General features: G+C 45.5%; 1 protein-coding gene across 1 annotated transcript in view; it reads right to left on the minus strand.

The window, feature by feature from the left end:
* Window positions 1-24251, minus strand: part of MYOM2 (myomesin 2) — a 175667-nt gene that overhangs the window by 25840 nt on the left and 125576 nt on the right. Inside the window, exons 19-28 of the mRNA XM_030812416.1 lie at window positions 22813-22939; window positions 20835-21013; window positions 19113-19227; window positions 13739-13895; window positions 13540-13646; window positions 11296-11340; window positions 10597-10733; window positions 4035-4179; window positions 3864-3923; window positions 1284-1351 (exon numbers count right to left, since the gene is read on the minus strand). Coding sequence (XP_030668276.1) covers window positions 1284-1351; window positions 3864-3923; window positions 4035-4179; window positions 10597-10733; window positions 11296-11340; window positions 13540-13646; window positions 13739-13895; window positions 19113-19227; window positions 20835-21013; window positions 22813-22939 — 1140 coding nt within the window. The remainder of the gene's footprint in view (window positions 1-1283; window positions 1352-3863; window positions 3924-4034; window positions 4180-10596; window positions 10734-11295; window positions 11341-13539; window positions 13647-13738; window positions 13896-19112; window positions 19228-20834; window positions 21014-22812; window positions 22940-24251) is intronic.

The following is a 24251-nucleotide window of genomic DNA, read 5'->3' on the forward strand; positions in this document are numbered from 1 at the left end:
ACCCACTTGTGTCATGTCCACAGCCAAGCATTCCTGATACCTCATGAATCCACACACGATATCTCATGAAGCCACGTGCTCCAGTTGACTTTCCCATTGCTGCCAGGTTCGCATGTCCTGTTGTGAGCTGGTTATGCCTTATTGCCCATTCCACGGATATAACTAAATCTTTGTGAAATTCAAGGTATTCTCAAAACCCTAAAACTTGACCCTCCCCGTACAGCGCTGATCTCAAGTAATATCACACCCACTCGGTCCTCCAATACACTTCCCTCTGCCCACACGCAGCTGCTTGCCACCCCCTGATGCTTTCAACTGCTGGATGTGTATCCTCAATCTCCTTCTCTCTGTGGATAGGAAACTGCCCTGTTGGAGTTACCATCTCTCAGCAGCCTACTGAAGCATCGTCCTCCAGCCCTGCCACCTCCAGCCTTCCTTGTCAACAAGCAGCCCGTGTCACTGCAATAACAGCCGTCAGGTGCTCTGCGCCCTCTCAGACCATGGCCAGCCTCTGGGTCCTGCAGGGGAAGGCCCCACTTGCCCACCAGCCTTGGGTTTTGTATTGTTGTTATTTTTAAGTGCACAGTTCAGCTTCTCTGTCCCTTCCTGCTGCTGGATCTTCCTAGAACCAACTTTTCTCACTCACGGGCCTGCATAATTCTTAGTCCCCTTGGCATACGCAGCTCAGGAATCATTTCTTTATTGAAACTATCTGTTTACTTTTCTCTCTTATCCAGTAGACAATAAGAAACTAGTTTGGGGGTAAAAATAGTGCATTATTGATCTTTTTTCCCCCATCCTCTCATCCTCAGACAGTCAAATAGTAGTTATTAAATTGAAGGTTTGCTGCTTAAAAAATATTTTCATATTTAGTAATAAAACATATTTCATTACTACATTTAAAAGAAGCATCTTGTCTCCAAATCATGCCTTTTCTTTCCTGATGAACTCATATGAGCAGCACTTCCAGGTGTATTTCGCCAGGGCACGTGTTTTCTCACAAACTCACTTAATAATCGTTTAAGTAAAGTTTTTATAATCCAGCCTTCCGTTGCATCCCACTACACTGTAATCTTTTCATGAAGAAGAAAAGATGAGCACTGAAGTCCAAGTACTAAAAAGTCCACAGGACCCAAAAGCCACTCCGCCCATCTGCAGCTACGCAGACACCACACGTTTCCTCACCAGCATCACAGATCTGGCCACGGCTGCTCCCTGAAAGGCCTCTCTGATAGGAACCAGAATGAGATTCATTGTTTCCCTGTTAGAACTGGGTTTCTCACCTTACAAACAAGTCGAACTTCACATTCTTCGGTGACATCCCAGTGCAAGTACTCAGCAAAATGAGGGCCTGAGGAGGAAAAAAGGGAAAACAATGTTTAAAAAAGGAAAAAGTAAACAAATAAATAAATAGCTATTATATATATACCTACACATAAATGCATGGTGTGTATATATAATACATAAGAATGTATTGTATATATTTCTGCAATGCATTTTTGGCAGAAGACAATAGCTGTGCAGAATGAAACTGAGATACTTTTCAGGCCTGGGATGTTGACACGTGTTAACACTGATTCTCCACTGAAATCTGTGCTTCCTGGTAGGAGCGTATATCTGATGGCTCCTTCTTACTGACATCTCATATCTACTGCTCTTCAGAAAGGAGGCTATCGAAATAATTATATTTTGTTTCTCAATGTATATGTCTAACTGAACATTCGACAACATGGTAAACAATACCTTTAAATAAGAGAATAGACATGAGATGAAGAAACAACAGTCTGACCTAGCAATTTTGTAAAACACATTTTCTTTAGATAGCATTCAAATTCAAAGACAGATTTATACATGTTTTTTAAAAATGTAAATCATTTTTATTTAAAATACATGTAGGAATAAGTCATACACTAATACCCTTTTGCCATTCAATGCAAAAATACAAAGCAGATTTGGAAAGTATGTGTTCACTTCTTTCATATACATAAATACATCCTACAAAGTTGGCCAAAAAATATTCATAAGGTAGAAATAAGTAAAATATTTGTGACTATTAGAAATAAAAACAATGAAAAATAATAAAAATGTTTTGATTTCATGTTTCATACTTCATGTTCTAATTTTTCTCAAGAAGTATAGAAATCCCATATATAAAAATGTTTTTTTGAGGCCAGGCGCAGTGGCTCACCCCTGTAATCCCAGCACTTTGGGAGGCCGAGGCAGGTGGATCACGAGGTCAGGAAATCGAGACCATCCTGGCTAACGTGGTGAACCCCCGTCTCTACTAAAAATACAAAAAAAATTAGCCGGGCGTGGTGGCAGGCGCCTGTAGTCCCGGCTACTAGGGAGGCTGAGGCAGGAGAATAGTGTGAACCTGGGAGGCGGAGTTTGCTGTGAGCTGAGATCGCGCCACTGCACTCCAGCCTGGGTAACACAGCAAGACTCTATCTCAAAAAAAAAAAAAAAAATTATTTGAATAAACCCTTGGGGAATGTTTGAGAATCTAAAATGTATCCATTTTCCTTTGTATCTAGTTAACATGTATTTGTATAAGTACACTGTTTGTAGTTAGAAAGTTTAAAAGCTCCCATAATCTTAAGTAGAATGGACAACTTCCTAGTGATAGGAATAGCCTCTACTGCCATCTCTACATTTCAAAGCCATGAAGCCCCCATTCTTGATTCTTTTCATTAAAATTGCTGGACTCCATCTGGACATTAAAGCTAGAGGCACGCTTTCCTCTTCACTCCCCGGCTATAAAGCACGTTCCTTTCCTATGCAGTTGGTAAGCCCCAGGCATCTACGAGCTGCTCAGCCCCATAAGAAACGTTAGAAATTCGACAAATGATGGAAGAGCTGGCCTGTCCTCTGAGTGCAGGGTAACATCTAGCCCCTCACAAAGGCTCAGAGCCCCCGAAAGGAACAGCCCGGGCCCCTGCAGCAGAGAAGCCCACAGGGAGACGGGAAGACCCACTTTGGACTTGGGATTGGAAAGACCTCAGGGGAGACAAGACCACAGAGACAGGCATGGGTGCCAGGAAAGGGGCAAGGTGAAGACATTGGTCCAGCCCATCCAGGAAGTTGTCCCCATGGTGGGAAATAACATCTGGTTAAGCAGTGGGTGCAGATTGTGGAAAGCCTGCATTTATCTGGTGCATGCTTTATGGGGCTATTGAAGTGTTTTATGCAAAGGGGCGCCTAAAAGAAATAAGTGTTTCGGAAGAACCGCCTCCCAGCAGCGTACAGAACAGAGGAGTTGGTCAGCAAGTCAGCCACAGAGCCTGGTTAGATTGATGGTTTCTTTGCCTTAAGACAATAACAGGAAATGTGAACATTAAACAGACGAGTCTGGGGCTTTTAAAGGTAGAAGCATTTTTTGAAATGCAAGCAAAATACATGTAAAGGACAAAGAACAGAAAAGTATACACACTTCTAGTGCTAAAAAATGGCAGTGGACTTTTTTTTTTTTTTCTTGAGACAGGGTCTCACCTGTTGCCCAGGCTGAGGTGCAGTGGCGCTATCATAGCTCATTCCAGCGTCAACCGTGGGATCAAGCTAGGACTACAGGCATGCACCAACATGCCCAGCTTCTTTTGATTTTTTTTTTTTGTTTTTTGAGACAGCGTCTCCCTATGTTGCTCAGGCTGGTTTTGAACTCCTGGGCTCTGGTGATCCTCCCACCTCGGCCTCCCAAAGTCCTGGGATTACAAGCGTGAGCCACCAGGCTTGGCCTGGCCTAACCTCTTAATCATTTAAAACAGCCTTTAGGGTCGCTTGGGATCATGTAAGATCTGCTTCTCATAAATACTCCAATCGTAAGTCTTGCTTTATGCTGGGGGCAGGGCAGCTGGTCAGTGACTCACCTTGTTTCCTGAGAAATTCTTTCCTTTGAAACTCAGCCTCTTCCAGCACAGTCTTGAATGCTAAATTCAATATTTAAAAAAATATATATGAAACGTTTGCTTCTCTCCAGTCAAAAGAATTTCATTTGAATTATCTTCTATGGACATGTGGAAATATTCAATATAGCATACCATCTCCAATAAGAACTAGAGAAGACTGACTTTTGGCTTTCCCATCATGAATCTGCACAGTGTAGGTCCCCTCATTTTCAATACTAAATCGATCCATCACCATCTCAATAATGCCGGTAGCTTTGTCACATTTAATTCTATGTATCTGCAAGCAAAACAAGCGAAATGGAGAATTATACAAGGAAATCTCTGCTAGTTTTCCCTCGCAACATTTAACAATGACATCAGCCATGAGATCTTAAGGGATTATGACAGGAAGAAACCAAAATGAAATTTTATCAAGGAAACCTCTGCGTGAACAAGGATCAAACAGTGGGTATGAGCTGTCACTCAGTGACAAAGCCTGGCTATGTGAGGAGATCTGAGAGTCCAAACCAGGGACCTTCTAGGCAGAGACTCCACACCTACCCAAGAATCAGTTACTAATGTGAAGCAGATAAAATTCACAGGAGAAAATAAAATGATATGCAATTGATATGAATTACAACAATCGCCAGCTGATGACAAAATCCCACATGGATAGCAACAACAGGCAATCTCCACAGCCACTGTCATCTTCAGCTCCTGGGACACAGCACCCACAAGCCCCAGCCTGCTGTGGTCCATCAGGGTCCAGGAGTTTCAGGTGAGGAAAGGATAAATGGACCTCCAACAGGTGTTGATTTTTTTGATCACTTTTATTTTTTAAAATGTTTCATTTTATTCTACAGTACATGCACAGATACATATGAATGTTTTATTTACATAATCCTACAAGTTGAAGAACAAGTGTTTCTCTAACACACAGATGAATTGACCAAATTTGATCTTTTGTTTCCCTCTGATTTTGTGATGTTTACTTATTAACTTTTTAACTTTACTAAAACCATTTTCCCCTACCTTTATTAATGCTTATTTCTCTTTTTTATATTTTGTTTTTTGTTTTTTTTTTGCTGGTTTCCTTATTTGGGGGCTTGATATTTTTACTTTTTTGTACTTCTTGATAATTATTAAAATTATCATAAATTAATATTAGTACTTAAATTTCACTTTTTCACTTAAATAACTCTAATTCTAAGGAAACCTTTCAAAACATCAATCAGCCTGTGTAATTTTTAGACCTGTTTCAAACCAATTTCATATGGTATTGGTCTTTGCCAAAATATGTTCTTAATATATTAGACCATCTCTTCTTTGTAATTCTAAAAACCAGTTTTCCTGTGTAGCAGTATATAAATTTGTCACATCCCTGTGGTCCCAACCACAGAGAAGGCTGAGGCAGGAAGATTGCTTGGGCAACAGAGAAAGTCCCTGCCTCAAAAAAATAAAAAGAAAAAAGAAATTTTGTCAGGCTGGGTGCGGTGGCTCACACCTGTAATCCCAGCACTTTGGGAGGCCAAGGTGGGCAGATCACCTGAGTTCGGGAGTTAGAGACCAGCTTGGCCAACATGGTGAAACCCAATCTCTACTAAAAATACAAGAATTAGCCAGGCATGCTGGTGCACGCCTGTAATCCCAGCTACTCAGAAGGCTGAGGCATGAGAATCTCTTGAACTTGGGAGGCAGAGGTTACAGTGACCGGAGATCACATCACTGCACTCCAGCCTGGGCAACAGAGTGAGACTCTGTCTCAGAAAAAGGGAGAAAAAAGAAATTTTGTCATACATAATGTGTATAACCAAACTACAAACATTTACCCACACAATTCCCCCTTCCTGCCTGCAGTGCAGCTGTCTTGTTGCTAAGATGGGATAAAGATCGGGAGGCTGCTGGTTGCTCTGAGAACATGACACTGCACCACTTCATGATTTCTAGGTTACACTGTATCACAGGAATAGTCCACAGAAGCCTGGACTACCTGCCTCTCTGCTGCTTTGGGGATGACTGCAGGGATACATTTCGTGCCTTGGAGTTCCCTGAGGGCCATGCCCCACAGTTCTGAGCTTGGAGGCCTCTCTGCAACAGTGCAGCTTCTGCCCACCCTTGTCCTGGCAACCTCACCCAAATGCAGCCCTTGTAACTGGCTCCAAGGGAGCCTTCCCTGATGCCCCGGGGTGAGCTTTGGTGTTTTCTGGGGTTTCCACAGCTCTGCCTCCCCTCCCCCAGCAGGACCCTGCCCCAGGGCGCACCCTCCCTAGCCCACATGTCCTCCTGCCATCTGTCTGTCTCGCTAGACAATGAGCCCCTGAGAGCAGGCATGGCCTTACTCATCCCTGCAGCATCACGCCGTGCCCAGCATCATGCCTGGCAGTGAGAAACACCAAACACACGTCCGTCAAGGTTCTGCTGAGAAAGTCAGCTGGAGGGGGCTTAGCTCACCCTGCCATCTGTGGCGTTGCGGTGGCTGTGGTCTCTGACACTACTAAGTGACACTGAGCAATTGTGGAAGATAATTATCCTTCTAGGTGAGAGCCTGCGGACGTGGTCAGGACTGGAGCGTCCTTCCTAGTGCAGACCTGGGAAGCCTTCTTCAACTGAGAGCTTCCCCTCCAGATCAGTCATCGGCTGAAACTATGAACCTGTCCCAGCCGGTCCTTCCTCCGTCCCTGGCTGCACCTGTCACCTCCCTTCCTTCAACAGCTAACCCCCTGCACCACCCTCTTTGGCCTCCCTGCCCTGGTGCAGCCACGCCCTGGGCACAGAAGCCCCATCCCAGGCAGCATCTGGGGTAGAGGCCTCACAAGGCCTTCGCCTGCTCCCGGCTCACCTTTCCCACACCTCTGCTCCCTCAGCATTTGGGATGTGCTAACAGATACGGAAAGGTTTTATGGCTGCTAGTGGATTGCGTTGTACTCCACCTGGATGATGCAGTGTCTGACATTCAGCAGGGTCTTAACGGTAGAAGGACCACATCCCAGTGTGTGACTTGTCCTAAATGCAGCAGTAATGCAGGCAAGGACGGCGTCGAGGGCACCCAATATCCAACGTGGGACTCGCCCCAGCCATGCTACCGTACAATCACAGGAGTGTGGACGCGCAGCCTCAGCATCCTCGTGCCCAGAGTTAGCAATACGGCAGTCTCAGCTGCTATCAATATTTTCTGCAGATCTTCATCTACCTTTCGGATCAATCTCAGCTGGAATTGAGTCAAAGGCTTTCCAGCCTGAATAATGATCTTACCCAGGACTCGGGGAGGCTCTTGGAGACACATGAGCAAAACAAAAAACTAATATCCTGTGGTGCTCAGCAAATGAGGCAGGCGTAGCAGGAGGAGACCCCGTCAGCCCTTGGAAGCACACTCCTCTTACAGCCCTTGCCTTAGCAGCAATACTACAGAGAATTTCTATCTGCACGTGACAACCTAAGTTTAGCCAGAAAATCAGCAACCTTCTTCTGATAAATCACGTGCATTTATTTTCACAATGTTCTTCTTTCCGAGTTTACATTTGTGTTTTGATATTGCAAATGCCAGTGCCACGAAAGAGGCTTTGGAAGACGAATATTAGCAAACTAGCCACTTGGTTCAGTTTCTGTCTCTGTGTTCATTTTCTTCAGCATGGTTTCTAAGTTCTTCTGCCTGACATTCAAAGTCTGTATCTTCCGACCCCATTCCTATTCCCCAACAACATTTCCTGAGATCACTCAGGCAAACAGCCCCCTCCGTTGAGCCCACCCCTCCACTTCCCCGTGCCACTATTCCTTGATCATTCCCCACTCTCCGTGCACTTGAGCAGCTTGGAATGTCTCATTCTCTCCCTCCCATCCCCGACCCCCACACCCCTGACCCTCGATTTCTACCTCCTTAACACCCATTTCAATAACCCTCTACCCTTGAAATCCTTCCTGACTACTTCGGCCTCTTCAACCCTCTGCCTTCTCTGAATTCTGAGAGTGTTCACTGTACTGTTTTAATATAACCTGGGTTCTATCTTTCTTCTCTGTCCTCCTCTAATTGAAGGTGTATTTCTCTGACTCTATGACAGTGTCTGTAAGGGCAACTTCACATCTGACTGTTCTGTCCCTGCTGCTGCACCGGCCAAGTAGTTATTCAGCAGGTGATGTACAGGGTAGGAGCTGCCGTCCACTGGGAAATGAAGAGGACCACCCAAGCTCCCAACAACTCCCTGGGAAACTGCAATTTTTGTTTCATCAAATCTGACTTTCAGGGTTTACGTGTGAATAAAGTCTGCTCCACTCCTACCCCAGGTTTTGATTTCCCATAAACACAAAAATCACCTTCACAATGAGAAATTCCAATATTGTATCAGAGATGCAGATCACACAACGTATACTTGTGTAAGATCACCGACACTTTTTCTAAACAGAAAACGGGCACAGGAACTTGGTACCTCTACAGCGATAGAAAGAGACAAATGAATGAGAGGGCAAGACCTCAGACTGTTTTTGAGGGAGGGAGATTATTTTAAGAAATGGCTCAACTGCAGGAAGCACAACAACTTTGTCCCCATCCCTGGAGACTGACGTCGCTCTTGGAGGTGCCATGAGCAGGAGAGGGACCTGAGAGTCCAGTGGATACACCGTCCCGTGGACCTCAGGTTTGTTTACAATGTGGAGTATTTACTTCGGAACATTAAGAGTAAACTTCAGGTTGATCAGATAAATGCACTGTCCTTATTTGTATGACATTATCCTCACTTCAAACATCCATGAGTAGAGAATGAATGATAGGAACTTACTCTAACTGGCTCTGAGGAAGAAAAAGGTATGATTCTCACTGAGTAGATTCTTAGCAATATAGCAGCTTTTTCTATTTTCTTAGCTGCTGTGTTGCAATGTCTGGGCAGGTTTTAGAAAATAATTAGGCTTCTTGCTAATGCCATTATGCGGCAAGATGAAGTTGAATGATTCTACGAGTGCCATAAATACAGGCTTTTATATGGCTTCCACAAAATAGCATCAATCTTCAAATGTAAAAGTCACCTGTGGATTGCTAATTAAAGAAGTGAAATAGTACAGCCATATTCCAAAAGATTAGCCATGAGGCCAGGACACCCATCCTGACAACAAGCTCTATACAGCAGGCAGGAAATGTTCATCAAAAGATATCCCGCAAATAAAGTGCAATTCCCCTAAATTCCACTTCATATCATAGCGTGGTCTCTGCTCAAAGAAGATTTCTCCAATTACCTGGATCAGACAGTAAGTCTCCCATAGGCAATAGTTACACCACTGGCTTTTTTGCAGCCCAAAAGAAGCTAGATGTTTTCTACTTTCTAGCCGACTCTCCCATGTAGGAGTGAGTCTTAAAGTGTGGCATGATTCTCACGGGAAAGACTGACTGGAGAAGAAAATTCTATGATCCTTACCATGCAAGACTTCTGTCTGATCAACATTCATCTAACTGAGTCCTGCTAAATGCCCATCAGACACAAAGGCTGGACTGCAATGAGGGGTCCAGCTTAGAAATATGGCAGGCGGGCTGCCCGGGAGCATGAGAGGCTCCTGCATTGCACGGTTCCCCTAAAACCTGTGTAATGAACAAACAAATCAACACTGAGGACTTAGTAGACAGCTAAGGTTGCCACCCACACTCTACACTGGGCATTAAGGGAAAAAGGCGGAAGCAGTAAAGATGGGGGCTCTGAGAGAGCCACGCCACCACTGAACAGTCAAGTCCCCATGAAATAGGGCTGTCCTTTAACCGGGTCCCAGGCGTGCTGTCATTAGAAAAGAAGAAATTTATCGAAACACAACCATTAGCTTCTCAAATACTCTCCAGACAAATAAGGAGTACCTGTCAAAATTGTTAAGATTCATTTTATACAATTGAAAGCAGAACCGACGCGGTGTCTGGACCGTGACAGAGCATGTGCCTTTTTTGTTGTTGTTTTTTTGAGCCAGAGCCTTGCTGTCTCCCAGGCTATAGTGCAGTAGTTCAATCATAACTCACTGCAGCTCGGACCTCCCAGGCTCCAGTGATCCTCCCACATCGGCCTCCTAAGTAACTGGGACTACAGGCGAGCACTACCATGCCCAACTAATTTCTTCCGTTTTTGTAGAGAAGGGATCTCCTTATGTTCCCCAGGCTGGTCTTGAACTCCTGGGATCAAGCAATCCCCCTATCTTGGCCTCCCAAAGTGCTGAGATTACAGGTGAGAGCCGCCTTGCCTGGCCAGAACATCGCTTTTGACAGCCACGCTGTCAGATCAGTCTGCCACACTGAGATTTCTGCCCAAAGAGGTAGAGAAGCCACAGAAACTTATTCCCCAGGGATGCCTTCCATGGGAAGCTGTCGGTGGGGGGAGAATGCAGGGAGGCCTCTCTCACAATAGAGCAAAAAATAGATACCTTCAAAACCACTATCAAGAATAAGTGAACTGATTCATTAAGGATATTTTCCCGCACCTGACCTGAACCTTTTCACAAAAACAAGCTCAAAGTCATTTTTAATTCCAGCAGGCTCAGATTTTAAAGACTCCTGATGTCTCCTGTAACCCAGACCAAACTTTTGAACATTATAAGAATCAACCATATCCATTCATCTTGTCAACCTTCCACGCCCCAATCTTTGAGTCTCAAAAAGGGATGCAAACAGACAGAGAGTGTTGATATTCAGTAACTGACCTACCACAACAAAAGTGGGCTCCCTGCAAAGCCAGAGATCACTCACACAGGAACTCACCTCGCTGTCAGAGACTTCTCTGTCGTTAATAATAAATCGGTAGCTGGCATCTGGTGATAAGTGCTCAGCCTGGAGCCAGAAGCGAACCCGCCCCTTATCAAAAATCTCATAAGCTAATTCCGATTTCAGAGGAATTGCTACAGGAAGAAAAGAAATCACAAGTCAATAATGCATGAATCCTTGTGAGGAAGAATACCAGCAAAGTGTACGGAAATATCAATCCTAGTTATTAAATTTTTGAGAATGTGAAACCCTGGAGTATTAGATTATGGAAGCCAAAAATAAAAAATAAAACCTGAGGTGGCCTCTTGTTGCCTCTAAAGCGTCACGCCACGTGAGTTCTCAGTTAGCTTTCCGGACGTGTTCGGTAAGTAAAGATGCCTGGATTCTTTCTATATTTAATGCAATTCAATAACAGAAGATTTCACTTGATAGGAAATGAAATTTTGGATCTCACTTGGATTAGGAACAGTGATACTAAACCCAAAATTCTAATCACTGTACGCAATGCAAGTTTCAACAAGCTATAATATAAGCTAATATTTGTTTTAAATCAACAGGTTTCAATCTCGTAAGCTGGGATCAGGAAATGAGGCCATCCTTTCCCCAAAGCTGCTCCTCCAAGAACTCATGCATTAATGAACATGGCCCTCCAGCCAGCGGCTGCAAGCAGAGGGGCAGGGCTGGAGGCTTACTTACTGGGGTTCTTTATTTCATTGCTCAATGCCATCAAACGCTCGAGCTCTAAAACAAAGAAAAAGTATTTCAATTCATCTGGACCTGCACATAGAGAAGTTTGTAGACAACAGCAAGGCTACACAGGAGCAAGACTGCAAAACCCCAGGATTTAATTGGAGGACACGAAAGGAATTTAAACGACAAGTCTGAGGGACATAGAGGATAAGTTTAACCTTCACCATTTAAAGAACCCACCTAGTACAGGGGCAGCTGAGGGCAAGGCTGGGCACAGTCTCAGCTGGGGACAAAGGAATTGGGGCAGGGGTAGGTATATCCCTGGAATATAGGAAGACTTGGAAGACGAAAGGTTAAAGGGAGTCTTTTCCAGATCCTTGCACTTAATTGTGAGCTCTTTCCTAAAATTGACTGGACTGGCTGAGAACGTGCTGGTGGCCTGTGACTTTCCTTCCCCTCTCAAGATTTCCTTCCTCAGTCTCATTAAAGAAAGATATACATGCCGCTCATTTCATCACTGTAGTGTATTACCATGAATTTAGAAAAAAGGAAGGAAGAAAGAAAACAAAAACATAAATAAATAAACCAAATACACTGCATTTTGCATTCCTGAGAAAGTCCAAAGAGCAAGGTAAGAAAATGTGAGGCTCTAGGCCACTTCATTTTTTCTCCTTCCTTCTTAAAATTAGAATCAGAAACAAGATGGTGGTCTCCAAGGCCTTCAAGAGCGTGTCTATTCAAAATGGAAAAATGAAGTTCGATTTTGCTAACCAAAAGTAAACCCACATTTGCAACTGGTTTCACAGGGAGGACTGGCTGTTTCCCAGTTCAACCTTCTGGTAGGAATTTCCATACATGGAATGAGCTAAATCTTCAACTGCAAAGTCTTGCCTCAAATATATTTGAAGTCTATACACAATATAAGAGAAGGTGGAATTTTTTCTTTTGCAAATATTTAAAAAACTTAAAATTAAGATGGAAACTTTGAAATGGTGCAGAGGAATGCATAGCTTTTCAGAATTACTTCAGGATGTCGTGAAGGTACAAAACTGTGTGAAGACCCTCCAGGCGGGGCCAGCAGAAGCTGCTTTACCAGCATGCAAGTGGATTTTGGGTCCTTCCCCGCTCTGCCTGTGAGTGGTGAACCCACAGAAAGGACCCCAGAAAGGCAAGACGGTGTGGCCTCCTCATTTGTCCGGCTGGGTCTTGTTAAATGTGCATGAGTTTTCCAGAATGTCACCAACATTGAGCCAGACCTGCACACTGCAGAAACTGAGAGTGTGATTCTGGCTGACCCGTCTGTGGGTACCTGCCCATCCTCCTGCCCAGCCCACAGCACCCATCCTGGGTCAGATGTTCTCAGATCATAGCCTCTGCATGATATCAACCAGGACAGTGATTGATAACTAAAGGATTTGCATGTAAACCTTAGGGTCCCCCTGGAGATCATTTATGCCATCCCTGGAGAGCATTTTAATAGAAAACTTTTGGAAACTCAAATGTCTTAAAGACCCAAAGAAACCCAGAGGTCTGAGGATACCATCCAGCCCTACGAGTTCACGATGCATCAAGGCCCCTTCATTTAAAAATGTCTAAGGCTGATGCTGTCCTGTGGGTGGGGTAGATGAGGGGCCACACAAATACACGTGATGCCAGGCAGTTTAAAAAAAATCAGCCCTGCCTACCTGAGACTGTGTGCCTGGTGAACTCAGATCTGTGAACCTACCTAAGAAAACTATTGTTTTTCCCCTTGATTACTAAACAGACTTTTCTCACTTCTCTCTGCTGTCTTCCATGTGTAAGAGAGCAGCAGGTTTTCACTTTGGCAGTTAAAATTATTTTACACGCATAAAAAAATTTTTCTTTGATCATCCAGATTTCTCAGTATTGGAAGGAAGGGAAGACTCTTCCATCCTTAGATGTCTCATTAATTTCATGGATTTCTTAGCTAATCTGTTACCCTCTGCATACCGAACTATTAAAATGTGGCTAAGACTCAACTTTAAAAGTACAAGTTGAAGGCTATACAGGCAATATATCAGGACCAGAGACTACTTGGTGGAAACAGTATAAACTTTAGAGTTTGTTTAATTTCTAAAGTAAGTTTTGGCTTATATACATAGCCCCCACCGCCAGCCTCCTGCAAGCATACATCTTTTTTCTAAGCAAGTAAGTCTTTTTCTATGTTGGTGTCAATCTTTGAAAGTGTGATAAAACCAAAAAGGCAAGGTTCTGCCATATAAATATTACCTTCTGGGTCCAGAACAAAACTGGAGGACACTCCATCTGTATCACTTACAGACACAGAGTAAGTCCCTAAATCCTCCTTATCTGGATTCTTTAAGTACAGCTTGGAGCTAAAAAGGAAGAAGAGTAGGTGAATGTCGATCATTTCTGTTTGCAGGAACTTCTAAAAGTTTCCAATATCCAACTTCCAGGCCTGACTTACTGATCCCCCACGGTTTCGATTTTAAATCTCTCATCATCTGCAATCTCCTCGTAGGATTTACACCAGGTGAACTGAGACGCGTCTGTCATTTCCTGGCAGTCGAAGCCCAGGTAGATGTTGCCTTGTTCATCGACACCGGCACTGATTTCCTTGGTGCCTGCATAAGAAGAGCATGAGGTGAGCGGCTTAGGGACACTGTGTTCTTTCAACTCTCTTTTGGGAGAGGGTGATATGGTTTGGCTCTGTGTCCACACCCAGATCTCATCTTGAAATGTAATCCCCAAGTGTCGAGGGAGTGAGGTGATTGGATCACGGGGGTGGTTTCTCCCATGCTGTCCTCATGATAGTGACTGAGTCTCATGAGATCTGATGGTTTCAGAAACACCTGTCATTTCCCCTGCTGGCACTCACTCCATCCTGCCATCCTGTAAAGAGGTGCCTTCTGCAATGACTGTAAGTTTCCTGAGGCCTCCCCAGCCATGACGAACTGTGAGTCAATTAAACCTCTTTTCTTTATAAGTCACCCAGTCTCAGGTATTTCTTCATAGCAGTGTGAGAACGGACTAATACTGAGGGGGTAGCCAAAACAGAGACTTCATCTTACACCAAATCATCAGTTGCATTTAATGAGCCAGGACTGATCAGAGAATCATGAGAGAGAAAACACTTTACGGAGGACCTGGAGGGGCATGGTTGTTTTGTTGTTGCTAATTTTTTTTTAATTTATCACATTTCTGCCCACTTCCTTCTCTGCATCTCATACAACTGCAGAAAACCTCTCAGGGCTGCCTCTCCGGGCCCTGAAGATCCTTTTCTCTCTGGAATCTCCTCCTCTGACCCCCAGGGGAAGCCCAGCAGCCATGTGCCCCCCACGGAGCTCCCCCTTCACACAGCTCTGCCTTCTCCATGGGGCCTTGCCTTGTCTTGCTTGGGAGTAGGGGTTGTTTGTGGTTTATTTGCTACTTTTTGACCCAGGTGAACATCTGGCCATGTGCAAGGCATAATCTATCTCTTAGGAATTAGGAATTAGACGAGACACATCTCAGCCTCTGCTGGTGAGTGGAACTGAGCCCATGAAGTGTCAATGCTCTCGGGTTATGAAGAAGACACAGATGCAAAGAAAGTTAGGTGGCAGGATGAGATGAAGAGGCCACCGCAGAAAGCCATCAGGATCTTTACAGTCTGAGGCTGCACTGCTTCCTAACACTCAGGTCACACTCTGTGGCTGTGGTTTGGATGTGGTTGATCCCCTCAAAACTCATGTTGAAACGTAAAAGCCAGTGCAATGGTGTTGGGAGGTGGGGCCTTTAAGAGGTGATTAATGACTGGGGGCAGCGCTCATGCCTGTAATCCCAGCACTTTGGGAGGCTGAGGTCAGAGGATCGCTTGAGCTCAGGAGTTCAAGACCAGCCTGCGCAACATAGTGAGATCCTGTCTCTATAAAAAATAGAATAATGAAAAATCTTTTTAAAAGAGGTGATGAGGTTGTTAAGATAGATTCATGTCTTTCTGGAAAGACTGGGTAGATTCTTGCTAATAACCACGGCTGCTGGTTGGTTACACTGGAATGGACTAGTTCCAGTGAGAGTAAATGTTATAAAGCAAGGCTGCCTCCCGTGCTGGGTCCGTTTCCGCACACATGCAGTTCTCTACCATGTTGTGGGGCAGCAGGAGGCCCTCACCGGAGCCACCGGAGCCACCATAGCAGATCCTGGCACTGTGCTTCTTAGACTTCCCGCCTCCAGAATCATGAGCCAAATAAACTGTTTTTTTCTTTTTCTTTTTTAAATGGAGTCTTGCTCCGTCGCCCAGGCTAGAGTGCAGTGGCGCGATCTCGGCTCACTGCAACCTCCACCTCCCAGGTTCACCCCATTCTCCTGCCTCAGCCTCCCGAGTAGTTGGGACCACAGGCGCCCACCACCATGACCAGCTAATTCTTTTTGTATTTTTTAGTAGAGACGGGGTTTCACCGTGTTAGCCAGGATGGTCTCGATCTCCTGACCTCGTGATCCGCCCACCTCGGCTTCCCAAAGTGCTGGGATTACAGGCGTGAGCCAGCACGCCCGGCCCCAATAAACTTTTAAAAACAAATTACCCAGCCTCAGTGTTCTGTTACAGCAACACAAAACAGCCTGTGTATCCTATGAGTGTGTGTCCTGCCTTTAGAAGTATTTGCCCTTTTACGGTTGACTCCAGGGAAGTTTTATTCATTGAAACCAAGAAAATTACCAACAGCTTTAAAATTTTCTGATAAAAATCCAGCAGTAATATTTAAAAAACGCCCTCCTTCCTGCCCATGGCTTGACCATTCCAAGAGCAAGCCCTGCCAACCATGAAGATGACCCAAAGTGCTCTCCTTCTCATCCAGGGCCCTTAGTGCACAGGCAGAGATTTAAGTGCATACTTCATTTGCCATCCAAATCTTTTTAAAATAAGGACAAGACATCCATTCATTTATCCGTACACCCATCCATACATGCACACATAACACATGTACACTCTCCTACTCATTTATCCATACAACCATCCATACATACACATATACACATAACACATGTACACTCTCCCATTTATCCATACACCCGTCCATACATACACATATACACATAACACATGTACACTCTCCCACTCATTTATCCATACACCCATCCATACATACACATATACACATAACACATGTACACTCTCCCATTTATCCATACACCCATCCATACATACACATACACACATAACACATGTACACTCTCCCACTCATTTATCCATACACCCATCCATCCATACACATACACACATAATCCATGCACACTCTCCCACTCATCTATCCATACACCCATCCATACATACACATACACACATAACACATGCATACTCTCACTCATTTATCCATATACACATATACACATAACACATGTACACTCTCCCACTCATTTATCCATACACCCATCCATACATACACATATACACAGAATACACGCAACTCTCCCACTCATTTATCCATACACCCATCCATACATACACATATACACATAATACACGCACACTCTCCACTCATTATCCATACACCATCCATCCATACACATATACACATAATCCATGCACACTCTCCCACTCATTTATCCATACACCCATCCATACATACACATACACACATAATCCATGCACACTCTCCCACTCATTATCCATACACCCATCCATACATACATACACAATAACACATCACACTCTCCACTCATTTATCATACACCCATCCATACATACACATACACACATAACCATGCACACTCTCCACTCATTATCCATCCATCATCATACACATAACACAAATCAGCCACTCCCACTCATACCATACACCATCACATACACATACACAATCATGCACACTCTCCCACTCATTTATCCATACACCATCCATACATACACATTATACACATAACACATGCACATCTCCCACTCATTTATCCATACACCCATCCATACATACACATATACACATAATCCATGCACACTCTCCCACTCATTTATCCAACACCCATCCATAATACACATAACACATAACCATCACACTCTCCCACTCATATCCACACCCATCCATACATACACATATACACATAATCCATGCACACTCTCCCACTCATTTATCCATACACCATCCATCATACACATAACACATAACCATGCACACTCTCCCACTCATTTATCCAACACCACCATACAACACATAACACATAACCATCACACTCTCCACTCATTTATCCATACACCCATCCATACATACACATATACACATAATCCATGACACTCTCCCATCATTTATCCACACACCATCATACATACACATACAACATAATCATGACACTCCCCACTATACAACAACCATACATACAAAAACATAACACAATCACAAATACACACCAACTACATATAATAACACATACACCCCACATACCAAAAAACATACACATATACACATAACACATGTACACTCTCCCACTCATTTATCCACACACCCATCCATACATACACATACACATAATCAGCACACTCTCCACTCATTATCCATACACCATCCATACATACACATATACACATAACCATGCACACTCTCCCACTCATTATCCATACACATCCATACATCCCCCATACCACACCATCCATACATACACATACACACATAATCCATGCACACTCTCCCACTCATTTATCCATACACCCATCCATACATACACATATACACATAACACATGCACACTCTCCCACTCATTTATCCATACACCCATCCATACATACACATAACACATAATCCATGCACACTCTCCCACTCATTTATCCATACACCCATCCATACATACACATATACACATAACACATGCACACTCTCTCACTCATTATCATACACCATCCATACAACACAATACACATAACACATGTACACTCTCCCACTCATATCCACACACCATCCATACATACACATATACACATAACACATGCACACTCTCTCACTCATTTATCCATACACCATCCATACATACACATATACACATAACACATGCACACTCTCTCACTCATTATCCATACACCATCCATAAAACAATACACATAACACATGTACACTCTCCCACTCATTTATCCACACACCCATCCATACATACACATATACACATAACACATGCACACTCTCTCACTCATTTATCCATACACCCATCCATACATACACATATACACATAACACATGCATACTCTCACTCATTTATCCATATACACATATACACATAACACATGCACACTCTCCCACTCATTTATCCATACACCCATCCATACATACACATACACACATAACACATGTACACTCTCCCACTCATTTATCCACACACCCATCCATCCATACACACAATACATGCGCAATCTCCCATTCATTTTCACACACACCCATCCATACATGAACACATAATACATGCATTTATCCATACACCCATCCACACATAATACATGCACACTCTCCCACTCATTTATTCCGACACCCATGCATAAACACATATTCCATGCACACTCTCCCATACATTTATCCACATACCCATACATACATGCACATGTAACACATGCACACTCTCCCACTCATTTATTCCGACACCCACGCACTAACACATAATCCATGCACACTCTCCCATACATTTATCCACATACCCATACATACATGCACACGTAACACATGCACACTCTCCCATTCATTTATCTACAGACCCATCCACACATACACACATAATACATGTACACTCTCCCACTCATTTATCCACACACCCCCATCCATACATACGTAATACATGCACACTCTCCCCCCAAATCATTGCTGTTCTGTAGTTTTTGTTATAAGCCTTACCTGGTCTCGCCTCTACCAGCACAGGCTCCGACGTGTCTGAGGGCTTCCCCACGCCGTTTGCATTGACTGCCCGGACCCTGAAGACATAAGTCTTACCTTGCTGCAGGTTAGAGACCTTGAAACAACAGAGGACACACCAGATGTGTGGAGGTAAAATAAAGTTGACTTTGGAGTTTTTCACATTTTATTGTGAATAGGGCCTTTTCAAAAATAGCTTATTTTTCCAGTTGGGAAAACGATACTTAATGAGCTAGAAAAGGAGGGAAGAGGAGATTCACAGTGGTGCAGAATGTGACTTTGGAGGAATAAACGCATTCGCTACCAATCTGATAGAGCCTCTTTCATTTTTTTATCTCTGCATATTTTAAAGCAGAAGTAAAATCATACTGACTAGTTTATAATCTGGTGTTTATATTTACTGTAATTCTATGGAACCAAATACTATTTTAAGTGTGATATTTAACTGTGTAAAATCATCATTGGGGCATCAAAATTAAATCCATCTCTACTTGTACATACATGGGTTATTCCTATTAAAACCTGCTTGGATAAACATCAATATACATTTACTAAGCTTCTAGTCGATTTATGTAGCTGATTCTTAGAAGCTGACTCATTCTAAAGAAACTGACTGTTTCCTGTCATCAAAGGGTTTCCGGAAGGTGTCACCTGTGCAAGGCCCTCTCGGCCTGTGCTCAGGTGCCGGGACCCAGACGAGGCTGTGCTTTAGGGAAGGACGCAGGCCCGCCCCCCCACAGGGCCCAGCACATAGAGAAGAAAACCTCTGGGTTAAGGCAGTTGGCAACTCAGCTGGAGCAGGTAGGCCTCCTGGGGCTCAGTCCTTACACCTGACCCAGTCACTGAGGAACCGCAAGTGCTAAAAACAGAAACATTTGGAGAAAGAGAGGCTGGAGGAAGTGACACGTTATAGTTTTGCTCCATGTATGAAAACCGTGTGTAAATCTGTGTGTGGTGTTTATCAAATGGACTTTAGCGATCACATGAATTAAGTAAATTAAATGCAGGGCATGAAGTGGAAGGACCTAATACAATATGCACCATCCCTGTGGAAAGCACACAGACACAGCCCGTGAACAGACAATTAACAGCTATTAGATGCCATGTGGAAGAAAACAGGCGTGTCTGCGCAGTTCCCCAGGAGCGAACAGCATGTTGGTTTGAATGGAAGGAGGGCGCTGCGTCCTCAAAGCACTGTTCTGCCATCTGCTGGGCCCCATGATGTGCATGATGGCTGAATCCTCAGCAGCCATGCCCCAATCATTTGAACAGGCTCATCTTGGCGCTCGGTGCTGGCTTGCGCAGAAATCAACAGCACTTTTACACATAGGTAATGGCCAAGACGAAAGGCTTACTTTTATTTTTTGTTGTTAATTTGTTTTATTTTGTTTTTTGTGTTTTGTTTTTGAGACAGCGTCTCGCTCTGTCACCCAGGCTGGAGTGCAGTGGCTCAATCTCAGCTCACTGCAAACTCTGCCTCCCAGGTACAAGCGATTCTCCTGCCTCAGCTTCCCGAGTAGCTGGGATTACAGGTGCCTGCCACGGTGCCATGCCCAGCTAATTTTTTGTATTTTTAGTAGAGACAGGGCGTCTCCATGTTGGCCAGGCTGGTTTCGAACTCCTGACCTCAAGTGATTGGCCCGCCTCTACCTCCCAAAGTGCTGGGATTACAGGCATGAGCCACCACAGCCGGCCAAGACTTACCTTTAAATAACGGTTGGCCGTTGTCGTCTGATTGACAGTGATCCACTCTCCAGCATCCTCCTCCCTAAAGTCCACAAAATATCCAGAAACAGGGCTGCTGCCAGAGTACACAGGCGCCTTCCACAGCATGACCAAGGACGTGTCCCTGACCTCACAGAACGTCAAGTCGTAGGCAGGACCTGCGAAGTCAGATGCCACCTTGCGTCTGCGCGCATAGCCAGTCCAGCAGACCCACTGCCCGACCCAGCCCCAGGACCCACTGCTCCTCTGGGACACCCCCCACCAGGACCATCCGTATCTGTTCCCCATCTGATGTTTATCAGCCTCTCTCAGAGAGCGGGGTAAGGAGGGTGCTCCGTGTGATGCTGGGGGTTGGGGAGGAGGGCCCAGCCTAATGCTCCTGCCGCCCCCTCTGTGGGCATCGGGGCCATTGTGGATCTACGTAGAATCATTCTGAAGTCCACACTGCATTCTCAGGACCAGCAGATGCTATCACAGAGAGGAACGGTGTGCAGAAAAGGACAGGTTCTCAAGTTACCCTCCACGGGGCTGGACACCTGGCAGTCACAGTCACTCAGGGAGCCTGCCCACCTGGCCGGAAGCACATCGCTGCAGCCTCTACGAACACCCACGGCAACTCTGAGGACATGTGGTGCAGAGGCTCAGGTCCAGGCAAGCACCAAGTGGTGCAAGGGAACCGAGAGGCAGCCCATCCCCATCCTCAGCCAGTCTCACTGCGGCCTTGAGCCTTGAGAGGCCGTCTCCTATCAACCCTCATAAATGGCTTGGGAAACTAGAATGACTTTTTCTTCTGTTGGTTTTCTAAGGTCCAAAATTTAATTTCATTAAAACAAGAAAGGTAGGAAGGCAGGAAAGAAGGAGGGCGGGCAGGTGGGCGCGAGGGAAGGAAGGAAGGAAGGAAGGAAGGAAGGAAGGAAGGAAGGAAGGAAGGAAGGAAGGGAAGGGAAGGGGAAGGGAAGGGAAGGGAAGGGAAGGAAGGAAGGAAGGAAGGAAGGAAGGAAGGAAGGAAGGAAAGAAGGAAGGAAGGAATTTTCTAATTGACATATTCATCTGGATTCTTAGCAGCTGATTTGCTAAGTCAAAAGACACTGACTGAAAGGAAAAAGGCAGTATACTCTGGCCATAACATTGGAACACACTCTGAACTTTGAACTTTTTCACCTTCAACTTTCAGGATTTACTTAGTCAAAGTATGAGCATATTATCCATTGCATTTGATTCCTGATAGGTTAGAGACAAAGAAATCAACATCTGCTACGTGAGAACTTGTGAAAACAGAGAGAAAATGTTAGCAGGGCATGGTGACATGAACCTGTGGTCCCAGCTACTCATGAGGCTGAGGCAGGAAGATGGCTGGAGCCCAGGAGTTCAAGACCAGCCTGGGCAACATAGAGAGACCTCATGTCAAAATAAAAAAACCAGTAGAGTGCGAGCTAAATAAATGCAGATCTGCAACAATTGTGCCTTTTAGAACTGGAAGGCCCAAGATCCCCAGATGGCCTGAGAGGACAGCAGGAGCTAACCCACGAATGAGAACCCTGTCGTGCCTCCTAGCTGGGGCCCGGGCTCCCAACTGCCCCTCCACCTGTGACTCTCTCTGCCTGCTCCTTTGGGGTAGGTGACCTGGGCCAAATCCACGTCATAGGTCAGGGGATGCATGGGGAGCTGTCCCTCTCCCCACAGTCTGGGTCTTCCTGTGCTCCCTCCCAGCTCACCCTCAGGGCCTCCTACTCTGCCCTCATCACTGGCCTCTGGACCACGCACAGCCCAAACTAGATGCTGGGTCTGCCTGATTCGCAGCCCTGCACAGCGCCTGGTGCACGGTGGCTCTGGGGCTGCGGGAGTCAGAGGAACAGACACGCTGTGAAGGCTGGTGAGGCCTGAGCCGCAGCCACAGAGGCCCCTTCCCAGCCAGCCTGTGCGCTAGAAGGCGGGTGTCCTGGGGGCAGTGACTCACCGGGCTCCGGCATGGTCCAGGCCTCACACTTGAAGTGCTCACTGGGATCCGAGGGCTCCCCGATGCCGGCAAGGTTGACGGCAGCGATTTTGAACTCGTAGAGTGAGCCTTCCGTCAAGCCGTCCACCTGTTCAGATTTTGTTTAAATTAATACATGAGATAAAGGATGCATCACAGCCCACTGAAGGGGAGGAGCTGTTATAACTGGCTTGTGAAATAAAATATGAGAGGAAGGAACGTTGTCGGGAAATTGGACCAAATATTTCAGGAAGGCCCTCGATGTGCCCGACGAGCTGCAGCTGTGTGAAACCTTACGTGTCCTTCACTCAATCCCCAAAGGCTCCTGTGGGGGTGGTGGACAGGTGATACCCCAGCGGCAGGTAAGGAAACTGAGGCCCAGAGAGGTGACGGTCACCCAGGGCCAACTCAAGGGCAGAGGCCTGGAGGAAAGAGGCACTCAGGCCACGTACTGTCCCCTGAGCGGGCCCTGCCCTGGACCCAAGGGGGGTCACCCTGGAGACAGAGCCCACCACGTCCCCCATACTCGGACTCTGCAGGACAAGAGCCCCAGGCTGCCCAGGTCCCTGGGGTGCTGCAGTCCAGGGCCACCCACAGGGCCCTCGGGGATGCTGCCTGGCTGGGGGACAAAGCACCAGGGAGGCCTTTGGCCAACACGACGAGCCTCGACTCCGCAGGGCTAGTGGGACAAAAACGCTATCTGGGTAAACACTGTCTCAAAAAGTAGCTTCCAAAATAAGATATCTGAGGAGAAACGACTTCAGCCCGTGGTGATGGCCTTCATCCTCCTCACTGGACTAGCTGTGAAGCATTCAGAAAGTAAGCAGGTACTTTTCTCAGGAATCTCGGACCGAGTAAAGAACTGTTGTGCTGCGCGAGATGACCCAGGGACAGAAGGATAGACACTGTGATCTTGCTCAGATGTGGAATCTGAAACAGTAGCACTCACGAAGACAGGGAGCTGAAGGGAGGGTGCCGGGTCGGGGAGGCGCTGGACAGAGGGACAAAGTTCCAGCAGGAACAGGAGGGGCGAGTTCTGGCGCTTCCTACACAGCATGGTGATGATTTAGCCCATAATAATGTGCTGTAGACGTATTTCAAAAAAAATTTTAAAATAGATTTTAGGCCGGGCACAGTGACTCACGCCTGTAATCCCCGCACTTTGGGAGGCCGAGGCGGGCAGATCACCTGAGGTCAGGAGTTCCAGATCAACCTGGGCAACATGGTGAAACCCCGTCTCTACTAAAATAATACAAAAATTAGCCGGGCGTGGTGGTGGGCGCCTGTAATCCCAGCTACTCAGGAGGCTAAGGCAGGAGAATTGCTTGAACCTGGGAGGTGAAGGTTGCAGTGAGCCGAGACTGCCCCACTGCACTCCAGCCTGGGAGACAGAGTGAGACTCTGTCTCAAAAAATAAATAA

The sequence above is a fragment of the Nomascus leucogenys genome, chromosome 4, assembly GCF_006542625.1.
Source record: "Nomascus leucogenys isolate Asia chromosome 4, Asia_NLE_v1, whole genome shotgun sequence".
NCBI lineage: Eukaryota > Metazoa > Chordata > Mammalia > Primates > Hylobatidae > Nomascus > Nomascus leucogenys.